The sequence below is a fragment of the Xyrauchen texanus genome, chromosome 48, assembly GCF_025860055.1.
Source record: "Xyrauchen texanus isolate HMW12.3.18 chromosome 48, RBS_HiC_50CHRs, whole genome shotgun sequence".
In the NCBI taxonomy this organism is placed as follows: Eukaryota; Metazoa; Chordata; class Actinopteri; order Cypriniformes; family Catostomidae; genus Xyrauchen; species Xyrauchen texanus.
The window spans coordinates 6,086,492-6,101,430 of record NC_068323.1 but is presented as its reverse complement, the minus strand read 5'-3'; the positions used below and the strand labels follow the sequence as shown (position 1 = coordinate 6,101,430).

Genomic DNA, 14,939 nt, shown 5'->3' with positions numbered 1-14,939 from the left:
CCAACAATTACACATTGTATTTTTAAAGGGATCGATTACCCAAAAATGAAAATTCTGTCGCCGTTTTACGTCGTTTCAAATCCGGAAAAATATATTTTAGGCAGAATGACATGAGGCTGAGTTAAAGGCAGAATTTTCACTTGAACAGTTGCTTTAAGGACGTAGGACACGGTGGGAGTGAGGCAGCTTTGGGACAGCGAAGATTTGAAGGCTTGCAGAGGAGCAATGGATGAAACACTTGGCATGAAAATCAACTTTCATTCTCAGAAAAGTAACCAAACAAACACACAAACATGATACAAGGAAACCACACTCTTGGCTCTGCTGTGGGACCCCTGAGGTCCCTAATATTGCAGGTGCGAGAAGAGACGGAAGTCGTACGTTAGTGTTGTTTGACCCGAGGTGCGGTGACTCTGCGCAGGAAACCGTACAGAAGTCCAAAATTCTACAAGGATAAGAGGAATTACGTCATTTCATAACACTTAAAATGCCGTTTCAAGAAGAATCTGATTATGTTAGATTGTACCTGTACGGCGAGATAGAGCACTCCAAGATAAGATGCGATACAGACAGCTAGCAGCAGGTCGAAGATCGCCGGTTTTACCCTGATGCGTTTTAAAAATGCAAAATAGACCAGAATGATTGAACAGCAAATAACGAAACGGCTTTCACACAACACTCAACCCGGGATATGCAACATTTCACACTTGCAATATTGAAAGGGGGTTAATCGTTTCATGTTATTAGCTTGCTCAGTTACAAATGTAATAATTAGATTAATTAGAAACAATCTGAAGTATTGACGACACTCGAAAAAACACATTTCAATTGTATGTCCATCAAACTGAATTGGCAGGATCACTAAATTTATGAATTCAGAATAAATCATTAAAATGAATGAGTATAAACTCATTGATTATCTAATCAGCCAATTGTGTGGCAGCAGTGTAATGTATAAAATCATGCAGATACGGGTCAGAAGCTTCAATGTTCACATCAACCATCAGAATGGGGAAAAATGTGGTGATAGTGATACAGACCGTGGCATGATTGTTGGTCTGACCATTCACCTCTGACCTCTTGTCATTAACAAGCTGTTTTGGCCCACAGAACAGCCACGCGCTGGACGTTTTTGTTTTTCGCAGCATTCATGTTGTTGATGTCTTGGCGGTCCAGACTTTAAAGCCATTTATGTATTTGCCCTTATATTTACAGTGTAATGATATATCCAGGCATAAGACCATGATGGCCCCTCATTACTATGGCTATAGGTCAATGTAGCTAGTTTTTCTAATATAATAATAATAATTTATAGTATAGTATAATATGAAACTGTAAAATGTCAAAATATCACAGTTACTGTTACTACTGTAAAATCATGAAACAGTTTTGTATGGGAGGTGTGTAATTTTAAAAACAACTTTATTTTGGCATTGCACAGTGTTACTCCGTTTCACCTCACTGCTGTTTATAATGTAGGAGTGGTGGTGGCGTAGTGGGCTAAAGCACATAACTGGTAATCAGAAGGTTGCTGGTTCGATCCCCACAGCCACCACCATTGTGTCCTTGAGTAAGGCACTTAACTCCAGGTTGCTCCGGGGGGATTGTCCCTGTAATAAGTGCACTGTAAGTCACTTTGGATAAAAGCCTCTGCCAAATGCATAAATGTTATTAATGTCAGGGCTGCCTGTTTGAGAGGTTTGACCTCCATAGTGATTTAAACTGAAAGATTCTCACTAGTTGATGCGTGGCGGGCGAGCATGCGCGCCAGAGAAGCAGTTGCAGATGTATAAAGTGGCTGAAATGTTACATAGGTGGCTGGCGAAAAATCTTCAATGGGAGAATCGTGCATGTTATTGTCCCTAGTCCGAACAAACCTGCAACCCACCAGTTGAGAAACACTGCTCTATAAACTCTAGAGACTGCTGTGTGTGAAAATCCCAGGAGATCAGCAGTTACAGAAATACTCAAACCAACTAGCTCCAACAATCATGCCCTCTCCAAATCACTGGGATCACATTTTTACCACATTCTGATGGTTGATGTGAACATTGAAGCTCCTGACCTGTATCTGCATGATTTTATACATTGGATCAGTATCAACTAATATTTTATGATAATACATGCAAGGCTTTGCATTAAATAATAGAAAATACATCAAATGTAAAAATACAATTAAACACAAGTTTATTAAAGGGGCATTTTTGGCCCAAGCCCTCATTCTTTTGTGACCTGGTACCCAGATGAATTACTAACTCAGGATCAAATGTGAACAGTGTGAAACAGCATGGAAGAACCCAGGATTACTTTAACAAAGGGTTTACAATTGTCAGTGTGAAAAGCCCAAAAGTATTGCAAATATGCTGTAAATTCAAACCAATGATCATTTCAATAAATATTTATTGGCATTCTCACCTATAAGCATTCATGGTCTGCTTAAGTTGATCGTAAAAGACAAACTCTGGATCCCTGTCGAAACGAAGCAAAGAATAAAAACAAGATCTTATGTACAGCAGCATCTTTTAACATCTGAATGTCCAGTGCCGGTCTGGACGCAACAAGCTAATGGAGCTGATTTCACCTCTTATCTGCTCTGACTAGATGTCTCTTGACGTCCTTCAGATAGCGGCTCATGTGATACTCCAGCGTGTTGACGATGCTGCTGTCTTTGTCCACCAGTTGTGCAGCTCGCGGCTGAGCGGTCAGCCAGTCCAGCAGTGACGACAACTGCTCGTCCTGTACCTGCTGTCGAGAGAGAAGAGACAGGAGTAACAAAAGCAACTCTGAGGGAACCATGTAATAAGGGTACAGTATTTGCGAGTTGTAGATTTGAGGGCTGACAACAGCAGCTAAGTCATCAGCACTTGATCTCACTCACCATCTGTTCAGTAAAGATCTCCAGGTCTCCACTGGCACCCTGTGCAAGTCAGAAAATGTATATTAATGTTGCATGGTACGGAGTAGTGATTGACCAAAAAAAAAAAGAGTTTGGGTTACCGATTTATAAACATAACACAGTTTAACGACAGCAAAAAACACTTTCAATATTGCACATTATTAGAATTATACACAAAAGTGAGTGTTCAATATATATGTTTCAGGAAACATGGGGGGGGGGGGCGTTTGGCCCCCTAGATTTTAATTGTGCCTCCAGAAATGTCTGACACCTCCTACCCCAGTCAGATGGCAAAATGATCAGCCCCCTCCATTCCACTCCATTAGTATAATGGATAATGCTGTCCTGACCACTAGAGGGCGCCGCTTGCTCACACAGCGCTGACTGAAGCACTGAATGCAGACTATATTTTAAAATGCAGCCTTTAAGCTCTAGTAAACGTACCATATTGTGATTTCAACATTTAATTAAACCAATCATTCAGCATTAAAGGCTATAATGCAGATGTCTCAGAAGTCAAAGTCTGCAGGTTTCAAAGCGTTTTGTATGGTTTCCCTCATCATGTATAGATAAGTGCCATTATCAAAAGTGCCACATTCGTTTATGTTGGTTTTACCACATAAACGTGGGAATAAGAAAGAATAAAAATGGAATATTATATGTTCTTAGGAGTGCCAACCCTTCTATATTGTGGCTATTATCATTTCTGAATTGTGCATATAAATTCAGACTTTTTATAAAGTGTGTTACTACTTAATTATAAATACACCATTTATTCATGTTGGCATATTCATGCTTATAACCAAAATATCAATGGTTTTAATTTGTTCATTGATTGGTCGATAAATATCTGTAGCCAATACATCAGTCCATCCCTAGTTTTACATTCTCAATAACAAGATTCAATGTTAAACGCTTCACAGTTTTGCGCTACTTACTTTTTCTGTCAGGTTGTATATCACCCTCGCCAGAGTCTCTGCGATGACTTTCGTGTTACGACTGAGTTTCTTCAAATCCACGTGAGGTCTACGAAGAAAACAGAATCGAAAACAGATGACAACGTCAGTTAAATTAACAATCAGCTGGGGGAGGATCAAAACGGCGATGCTATGACGGGGTGAGAGAGCACCAATCATCACCCACCCGGCGGTGGCCTCTCCCGCCCCCTCCAGAGAGGGCGACACTGACCGCATGTCCATGATGGAGTGACGCTCCGCGACTGCGGTGGCTCTCCAGGTGCGACAGGGTGAACGCGGGCAGACGGCGGATGCCAAATCGCTCATGCTCCCATGCCAAAGTGTCGTCGGCCAGGTTGATCTTTTTGTGGACCATTGAGAACTTCAGATCGGGGTGCTGCTGGGCCGACACCTAAACATGAGATAATAGTGATTTATAGACTTATATTTATAGAATGATTTATAGAATCTCTAAATGTCGAAAATCTGTTTTTGTTTGAAATTTTACCTGGACAATAAACAGTTTTTACCAGTCAGATTTTATCTTATTAAAATATTTTTTGTAATAGTTTAAGAATAGACCACTGAGGGGGGCCTGGGTAGCTCAGCGAGTATTACCACCCCTGGAGTCACGAGTTCAAATCCAGGGTGTGCTGAGTGACTCCAGCCAGGTCTCCTAAGCAACCAAATTGGCCCGGTTGCTAGGGAGGGTACAGTCACATGGGGTAACCTCCTCGTGGTGGTGATTAGTGGTACTCTCTCTCAATGGGGCGTGTGGTGAGTTGTGTGTGGATTGTGGAGAGTAGCATGAGCCTCCACATGCTGTGAGTCTCCGCGATGTCATGCACAACAAGTCACGTGATAAGATGCGCGGATTGACGGTGTCAGACCCAGAGGCAACTGAAACCCAGATTGAGGTGAGTAACCGCACCACCACGTGGACCTACTATGTAGTGGGAATTGGACATCCAAATTGGGAGAAAAGGGCATAAAAAAGAAGAATGGACCACTGAAAAACCCATGAGGACACTTATCGCACATGTGTGAATGATTCATAATTTCTTACAGTCTCCAGTTCTTTCAGCAGGGTGTGTTGAGGGCTTCCTTCTTTTGGTGGTTTGGACACATGAAGGTAAATATTGTCGCTGTTACCCAAAGTGTCCAGACACAAAACAAATGCCACATTATCCTGCAGCAGACTGGAATCTGAAACACAAGCACAGGGCAAATTAAAAGCAGTTTAAAAAAAGACATCAAATCTGACATATGCGAGTCACGTTCACATACACACCTGTGTGATCCAGATTGTCCTCCAGCCAGCGTTTAGACCCTTGATAGTTAAATTTCCCACCTCCCGACAAGAAAAACAACAGGTTGTACCTAAAAATGGCGAAAGGTTTTAACGACGAGGTTCTCATAGACAAAACAGATCTTCTTTTAGAAAGATGGTTTACTAATATAGGAGTAAAAATGGAAGTGCTACCCTGCGTGCGTTCTCTTGTAGGAATAAAGTCTGGAGAAGAGGCGCGCAAGTTCCAGTAGGATGGCGACTCCGCTAGCGTTTGAGTCTGCGCCGTACGACAGCCACTGCAAGAAAACAAACACTGAATACCGCACAGGAACTCAACAAAAAGGTACATAAAAATGGAAGAAATATCGGCAAAAAACAGTACTTACTGGAGCAACTCCGAACGAGTCATAATGAGCCACCAGGACAATAGTGGGGAGCTCTTCTCCACCCACTCCTGTTAGTCGCCCCTTAGCAAGATGGAGGAAAGGAAGGCTTAATTATTAACCTGTAAAATAGCACCGTGCTAGAGACCGAAGGGCTATATTTTGAGCATGTCAAAAATGGCATCGATATAGTGCAAGAGCCAACATGAGGTGGCCAAATCTAAAAGTTTGCAAACATATCTCCAAACACATTAGGTCAGCATGCAACAACATTCGCAACATATTTGACTTCCATAATGCGATGTAATGCATAGTAGTTGTTTGATCATATGGGCTATAAAGCCGTTTTCTGAGTTCAGTTCTAATGTTGAGTATTACAGACTTTTTAGACTGAAGAAAGTCCTAATGTTAAATACTCTGCCCTTATCAGAGTGATGATCTCTTACAGCAGTGGTTCCCAAACGTACCCCTCCAAACTACAAAATATGTCCAAGTGTACCGGCAGTGCATGTGTAATGTGCTCATTTTCATACTAGTGTGTACTGTATATGTGCTGGTTGCAGTAGATGAGCTTTGCGTGCATCCCAACATCTGCATTTCCACCCATTAAAGGTCACAGGTAGAACATTGTGACACTATTTAGATCTTCTCAAACAGCTTCTAATAATGTAACAGTGTAAACAAAGGCAAATATGCTGTACACACCTCTAGGCTGGTGATGGCCCAATCACTGAGAGCTTTACTCTGAGCTCCACTGGTCACCATCTGGAAACCGTTAGCCGTCGCTGAGTGAATCAGCACTGTTTGAAAAGATAAACATGATCTGTTTACTATTAAACTTTATATATTTTTATATTTTGGCCAATAAATTACAATGACTTTTCAATGAACTTTCCAGTGGTGTGTGAAACTACAATTCTGAATTATTCGTAATTGAATCATTTAGTTTGATTAGTTTAAAAAAACAATGTTGCCACTCTTTGGCATGTATGCCGTTTTCTAAAGGGACAGTTTGGGTACCTTCAGCAGCCGATGAAGCTCCCTGTGATGAGGAGGACATCTGTGTTTGTGTGTAAATGGACAGCAGCTCCTCGTCCTCCAGAGCGAAGTACACAGGGACGATGGTCTCCGTGGCCAACAGCTCCGGCTCCAGCTCCATGAACTGCTGCAGAAAAATAACCAAAGACCATCAGCCTTAGCCATTCTGGGAAAAAAGAAACTAAACATCAAATCCCTGGCTCTTACCTGGACTATGTCCTGAGGCATAGTAGACATGTTCTGGGGCAGGATGATGATGACGGCTCCCGCAGATTGTTGGAGAGCTTTCTGATATTTCTCGTACGAGAAATCAGCGAGCCGCATCATCACACATCGACGGCTGAGCACCTCGTCCTCCACCGTACGAGCTTCTGTGTTTAAAATGGCATTTCTGGAACCTGTGGAGAAAATGTAACCATTATAATAATAATAATTCCTTACATTAATATAGCGCTTTTCTAGGCACTCAAAGTGCTTTACATAGTATAGGGGGAATCTCCTCAACCGCCACCAGTGTGCCGCATCCACCTGGACGATGCGACGGCAGCCATAGTGCGCCAGAACGCCCACCACACAATAGCTATTGGTGGAGAGGAGAGAGTAGAGTGATGTAGCCAATTCAGGGATGGAGATTAATATGAGGCCATGATAGATAGGGGCCAATGGGGGAATTTGGCCAGAACACCAGGGTTACACCCCTACCAAATGAATCAGAATTTATGTTATTATTTGAATCTTGCACGATAATCTCCCTTTTTCCTCCCCAATTCCCAATGCGCTCCAAGTCCTCATGCTGGCGTAGTGACCCACCTCAATCCGGGTGGCAGAGGATGAATCTCAGTTGCCTCCATGTCAATCCGCAGATCTTATCACGTGGCTTGTTGAGCGCATTCCCACAGAGACGTAGCACGTGTAGAGGCCCACGCTATTCTCCGCGGCATCCACACACAACTCGCCATGCGCCCGACAGAGCAGCAACCCAAATTATAGGGACCACGAGGAGGTTACCCCATGTGATTCTACCCTCCCTAGCAACCGGGCCAATTTGGTTGCTTAGGAGACCTGGCTGGAGTCACTCAGCACGCCCTGGATTCGAACTAGGGACTCCCGGGGTGGTAATCAGCGTCAATACTCGCTGAGCTTCCCAGGCCCCACACGATAATCTCTTATTATTTTAGTTGACATGCCCTGAATGTTTTGTAGCTGTTAAAGTTCCTCACCCGAGCATATCCATCCATCAAATAAATCCATAGAAAGAACTGTTAAACAGATTTGATCTATAGTATCTACTCATGAAGGATGCTTGAAGTTTGATAATGTTGTGCTATATTTCAGATCTACACAGGTGATTTTACCCTTAGTTTAGGTGATGCAGTCTAATGCTTCATAAATCAACATTAGAGGGGTTTGAACCTACAACATTATGGTTTCCATCCACTAACAATGTTGATTCATGAACCATGAGCTTTTTTTAGTGTCATCCTGCCATTAAGAGTCTCAATCAAGAGCACAAAGACGCCTGATCAAGTTCCAGTGAACAATCCTGATGGGAATTGAACCTACAACCTTCCAGTTACCAATTCAGATGTTGGGTTTGAATCTAAAACTTTTTAAGCTATCTCAAATGTAGTCTACTGGTTCACAAATCAACCTTAGAGCAGTTTGACAATACAATGATCTTGCCCATTTAGTGGATCAAGATCAACCTTTGTGGGATTTGAACCTACAATCCTTTGGTTACCAGCCCAGATCTGGGGTTTAAAATTTGGTAAATCAAACCTGGCTGGGGTTGAAAGATAAGGGCCATTGAGAAATACACTCACCTAGAACTTCATTAGGAACACCTGTACACCTACTTATTCATTTGATTATCTAATCAGCCAATCATGTGGCAGCAATGCACTGCATAAATTCATGCAAATATGGGTCAGGAGCTTCAGTTAATGTTCACATCAACCATCACAATAGGGAAAATTGGTGGCATGATTGTTGGTGCCAGACAGGCTGGTTTGACTGGTATAACTGCTGATCTCCTTGGATTTTCATGCACAACAGACACTATAGTCTCTAGAGTTTACTCAGATTGGTGCCAAAAACAAAAAACATACAGTCAGCGGCAGTTCTGTGGACAGAAACACATTGCTGATGAAAAAGGTCAGCGGAGAATGGCCAGACAGGTTTGAGCTGACAGAAAGGCTACAGTAACTCAGATAACCACTCTGTACATTTGTAGTGTGCAGAATAGCATCTAAGAATGCAAACACATCGAACCTTGAGGCGAATGGGCTCCGACAGCAGAAGACCATATTGGGAACTATTTTTAGGACCATACTGTTCCTAATAAAGTTCTAGGTGAGTGTATATAGTTTTTTATAAAACTTTTCCTTAAAATTCAGCTATTGAGTAAAAGATATTACAGTTATTTCCTTGCACCCTAAAAACATGAGTGCGCACAAACTTAATCATTCATTAACAAACATATTTTTCGTTTTCTCAGGTTTAAGCATATGACCTGAACAATATATTGATATTTAATGAGATGACAAAATATTATTATTATTTTTTTTAAGTTCTCAGTCTTAAGGGGTCTAAAAGTGTAATTTTATGTTTTTGTAACATGACAATAAAACAGCATAGCGACCTACTTGTTGGTTACACCATATCCCTTTAGTGGACAAACCTTTTTTCAAATAAATTTGTTGCACTGCTATTTTTTCAAAACGTTCAGCTTTTAACAAGACTTATATGTACTGATGTTCTCCAAAGAGATACACCATTAAGCTCCAGAAAAAATATCGAAGTGACTTGAAACTCAGTAGCTGGAAACATGTTAATCATAGAAGTGGTGTTTTCAAATAGGGCCTGATTTTTTTGTGTGAATTGCATTATTAATGTATTTTTTAATAAATGAATAGAGCTGGACATCACTGACCCATCTACAACCTCCCAGCTAATGTTGCATACTATAGAGTGATACTTGTGCCACAATTCTGCATGCGCACGATGATATTTTGTGCTGGGGCTGGGCGATAAAACGGTATCGGTATTTATCGACAGTACACCTTCATCGATAACGATATAAAATGTTTTCGATCTAACGCTCGATAGTTTCTCTTAAATGCATTTAAATGTAAACAGATGTGAAGTTTGGTTGCGTGAACAACCCTCAAGTGTGCGCCATCCCTGGATCATAAACAGCCAATCATATGGCTTGATAAAGGAGCACACTACGAGTGACTAGCAAACAGCCAATAACAAGTTGGTTGCTGTGGGTTTCGTTTGCGGCATCGCCATGTGACATCAGAACACATACGAAAATGAGTGCCGCCTGCCGGTGATGAGGAGATTATGAATAGGACATGTCAGCTCAACAGTGAGGCCGTTTTTTGGTTTCTTTACGTCTGTCCAACATCAGAACACAGTTGTGTGTAAGCATTGCAAAAACAAAAACGTCCCGGCCACAAGCTACTTATTTCATCACCTTAACTGCTTCCACCCTTTGGATATGCAGCATGTCGTCCGCCACAACCTACATCTACCTAGCATTACATTAGCTTTTGACTGTTGTAACTAAAATAATTTTTGTTTGGCTTAATAGAGTGGGTAAATTACAAACGCAGTGGTTAAAGTTTATTAAAATGTATCAATAATTATCGATAAAGAATGATATGAAACATTATACCGTGATAATTTTTTTAGCTTGTATTTTTTACCCAGCCCTATTTTAAGCATAGAAAAAAAATTGTGCATGTACAAGATGATAATTTAAGCACACAAAATAAAGTGTGCATGTGCAAGATGATATTTTAAGCACACAAAATAAATTGTGCATGTGCAAGATGATATTTTAGGCACACATAAAAATTCTTCAGGCACAAGATGATATTTTATACGCACAAAACAATGTTCACACGCGCAAGATGATATTTCAGAGCACAAAAACCTATTTTGCATGCGCTTGAACTCAGTTTTGTAAAGCAATGTATCTTCTTGCAAAGATACATTAATTTTGATCAAACGAAAATCAATTTTTCGCTTGAATAAAGTTTATTTAAATGTGTATTTGCTCAGAATTCTTAAATATTGAACTTTCCTCCTGCCTGCGTGCAAAATACCCTTTTAAAATTGTGTGCGCGCATAATTGTGGAACAAGTATAACTCCATAGCATACGGGTTCACGAATCAACCTATATAGTGTTTGACCATACACACTTTAAGTTACCAGCCCAAGGCTTCGACCCCCACAAAGGCTGATTAATGAACGACTAAGCCAAAACATCCCCACACCATGTCCTTTACGGAAACAAAGGGCGTTAATAAAGCGTTATATAATCATATAAAGTGTGTTATAATATAAATAATGTTGTTTATAGTAAATTAACGTTACCGTAGGTTTGTCCCTGCAGATCGTACTGCTGCATGCGGTACACACTGAACTCATGCGCCGCTTCCGCACGCAGCGGACACATCAGAACCAGAAACAGCACCAAACTCAGCGGAAACGACCACTTTAGCATGTTCTCCAGCACCTCACTGGCCTCCTCGAACATACTGGACGCGGTTCGGTTGGTTCTGACGTACAGAAATAGAGAAATAAAACGAATGAATGAGTGACGAGGAGAGCTCGAGGTGACAGGAGCCGCAGGGAGTTTCAGACAGGCGAAATCAACGGACACCTACAAAAAACGCATTCAAATAGAATATAAAACTGGTTAATTCGTGTAATTTTAACATTGTTTCCACATTAATTTGCGTTAAATATACACTGTTGGACATTCGTGATTTTTAAATGAAGTTAATGAGTGAGATTAAGTTTATTTCGTCTCATGTGGGTTGTGGTTGGGGTCCATCAGGCTAAAACAAGGACACCCTCTTCTGACCGTACGATTGTTTTTAACAAGTTTGCGGTTGATTTTTCGGTTTAAATACAAATTAAACTCAATTAACAGCATTTGTGCCATAAGTTGATTATACAAACATTAATTTCGATTCGTTCCTTATTGTCTTAAAAATACAGAGATTTACAGAGAGGCACTTTTTAAAATGGAAGTGAATGAAGGCCAATCCGTAAACGTTAAAATCACTCACTATTTCAAAAGTATAGACACAAGACGTAAACGATATGTGTGTAAACATGATTTTAGTGTGATAAAATCACTTACTAACTTTGTGTAAAGTTGCATCCAATTTAACCCTAAAACAGCCATAAAAATTATGGTTTAAACAAACAATAGTTTAACAAAAGATTCAATGTAAGTGATTATGAAATTTTAAGCATCACATTTCTGCTTTTAAGGCCTCTAAAATCAGGCCCCATTCACTTCCCTTGTAAGTGCCTCACTGTTATCTCGATTATTATTATTTTTGTTGTTGTTGCTTTTTTTAAGAGTTATGAGTCGAAATTATAATTTGTGGTTATATAAACATTATGCCACATCAACACCACATTTTGAGTCTTAAGTGGGGTACAACACCACATTTTGAGGGTTCAATGGGGTACAACACCACATTTTGAGGGTTCAATGGTGTACAACACCACATTTTGAGGGTAAAATGGGGTATGGGGTACAACACCACATTTTGAGGGTTCAATGGGGTACAACACCACATTTTGAGGGTAAAATGGGGTACAACACCACATTTTGAGGGTTCAGTGGGGTACAACACCACATTTTGAGTGTTAAGTGGGGTACAACACCACATTGTGAGGGTTCAATGGGGTACAACACCACATTTTGAGTGTTAAGTGGGGTACAAAACCACATTTTGATGGTTCAATGGGGTACAACACCACATTCTGAGGATAAAATGGGGTACAACACACATTTTGAGGGTTCAATGGGGTACAATGCCACATTTTGAGGGTTCAATGGGGTACAACACCACATTTTGAGGGTTCAGTGGGGTACAACACCACATTTTGAGTGTTAAGTGGGGTACAACACCACATTCTGAGGGTAAAATGGGGTACAACACCACATTCTGAGGGTTCAATGGGTTATAACACCACATGTTGAGGGTTCAGTGGGTTAAACACCACATGTTGAGGGTTCAGTGGGTTAAACACCACATGTTGAGGGTTCAGTGGGTTAAACACCACATGTTGAGGGTTCAGTGGGGTACAACACCACATTCTGAGGGTTCAATGGGTTATAACACCACATGTTGAGGGTTCAGTGGGTTAAACACCACATGTTGAGGGTTCAGTGGGTTATAACACCACATGTTGAGGGTTCAGTGGGTTAAACACCACATGTTGAGGGTTCAATGGGTTAAAACACCACATGTTGAGGGTTCAGTGGGTTAAACACCACATGTTGAGGGTTCAGTGGGGTGCAACACCACATGTTGAGGGTTCAGTGGGTTAAAACACCACATGTTGAGGGTTCAGTGGGTTAAACACCACATGTTGAGGGTTCAGTGGGTTAAACACCACATGTTGAGGGTTCAGTGGGTTAAACACCACATGTTGAGGGTTAAGTGGGTTATAACACCACATGTTGAGGGTTCAGTGGGTTAAACACCACATGTTGAGGGTTCAGTGGGTTAAACACCACATGTTGAGGGTTCAGTGGGTTAAACACCACATGTTGAGGGTTCAATGGGTTAAACACCACATGTTGAGGGTTCAGTGGTTAAACACCACATGTTGAGGGTTCAGTGGTTTATAACACCACATGTTGAGGGTTCAGTGGGTTAAACACCACATGTTGAGGGTTCAGTGGTTTATAACACCACATGTTGAGGGTTCAGTGGGTTAAACACCACATGTTGAGGGTTCAGTGGGTTAAACACCACATGTTGAGGGTTCAGTGGGTTAAACACCACATGTTGAGGGTTCAGTGGGTTAAACACCACATGTTGAGGGTTCAGTGGGTTAAAACACCACATGTTGAGGGTTCAGTGGGTTATAACACCACATGTTGAGGGTTCAGTGGGTTAAAACACCACATGTTGAGGGTTCAGTGGGTTAAAACACCACATGTTGAGGGTTCAGTGGGTTAAAACACCACATGTTGAGGGTTCAGTGGGGTACAACACCAAATATTTGTGTGAAAATACTAGCTAAAATGTGAATTAATAACTTTTTTACATGCTGGGGAGAATCACCATATGCATATTTAAGCAGCCTCTGAACTTTGACCTAAAAAATATTTTCCACAACTTTTTGTATTTGAAATTATTTTAAACATAAAAAAAGGTTTTTAACATTGATAACGCCAATGCCATGAACTCAAGGGACAAACAATCTTTTAAAATTATTATTAATTTTGTTTTTATTTTTTGCACACTTGTTTGGCCTTGCACTAATGCTTGTATTAAAAATAAGTACAGAATAAATACACAAATAACTTTACATGTCATAGAAGTGGTTTACCAAATGAAGGATTTTTTTCAGACAATCATCAATTTCAAAAATATTTTCTGAAAAAAGTGCAAAACAGATTCAAGTCAATTTCATTTCATTAAAGGTTATTGAATGATACCTTTTACATTTTTTGGCTATTTGAACGTTTTTTTCAGGACTAAAAAGGTCAAGGGACATATTTCTCAACAAATTTTGATATTATGTTGTCAGAAATAACTGATATTGTGAGACACAAAGCCTGTTGATTGTGATTGGCCCATTCTGAACAGCGCTGTCAAAAGTAACAGGTGTCACGTGACAGCGCCGTCAATGCGATGCCTGTTTCAGCAGGGGTCTAGAAGTGTGTCGATGTGTTTTTCCGAAAATAAATACATACATTTCATTTATTACATGATTTAAGCAACATATTTTACGATTTTATATCATTCAAGAACATTTTAAGCACCTCTTGGTTAAAAATGACTATTTTCAAGGGTTTCTCAGGACTTAAATTCGAAAAAGCCAAATTCAAACACCTTGTAAACCAGTAATATTCCTTTAATGAACCCCATTTGCATTGTCATGTGTTTATATGCATTCTTTTCGTATTGTTTGACATATTTTAATTGACGTAATTTTTAATAAACATATTTCAAAGTATTATTTTATCACTGACACATATATTATGTTTACAGAAAAGTTCCTAAGCACTAGCTATTATTACTATTATTATTATTTTCAAATAATCAATGCAAATTAGAAAGGATTTTTTAACATTGTTGTTCAACTCAATTCTAAACCTTTATAACACGATTGACCACACGAGGGCTGTCTTTCTCCACATTTGAAGCCTGCATTGATTTCTTTGGTTAAAAAAAAAAAAAAAAGGGCCCCTCAAATTTCATTTATTTATTTATTTTGGTAACAAAATTGTTAGGTCTAATTACTGTTCCTGAACTTTGTTAATAATCAAATACTCTATTTATAATAAAAGATCCACATGTTTTTTTATTTATTTCACTTTTAC

The 14,939-nt window shown here is 40.1% G+C and overlaps 1 protein-coding gene across 1 annotated transcript; it reads right to left on the bottom strand.

Moving 5' to 3' along the window:
* Positions 1 to 296: 296 nt before the first annotated feature.
* ncln (nicalin) lies at positions 297 to 11,236 on the bottom strand. Its single transcript, XM_052121771.1, is given in 16 exon segments — positions 297 to 445; positions 527 to 605; positions 2,416 to 2,469; positions 2,582 to 2,745; positions 2,879 to 2,917; positions 3,835 to 3,922; positions 4,085 to 4,113; positions 4,115 to 4,264; positions 4,919 to 5,058; positions 5,144 to 5,232; positions 5,336 to 5,439; positions 5,530 to 5,610; positions 6,232 to 6,326; positions 6,547 to 6,691; positions 6,772 to 6,962; positions 10,952 to 11,236. Coding segments are annotated over 16 exon segments (1,674 nt in total). The 5' UTR covers positions 11,115 to 11,236; the 3' UTR covers positions 297 to 382.
* Positions 11,237 to 14,939: the final 3,703 nt, after the last annotated feature.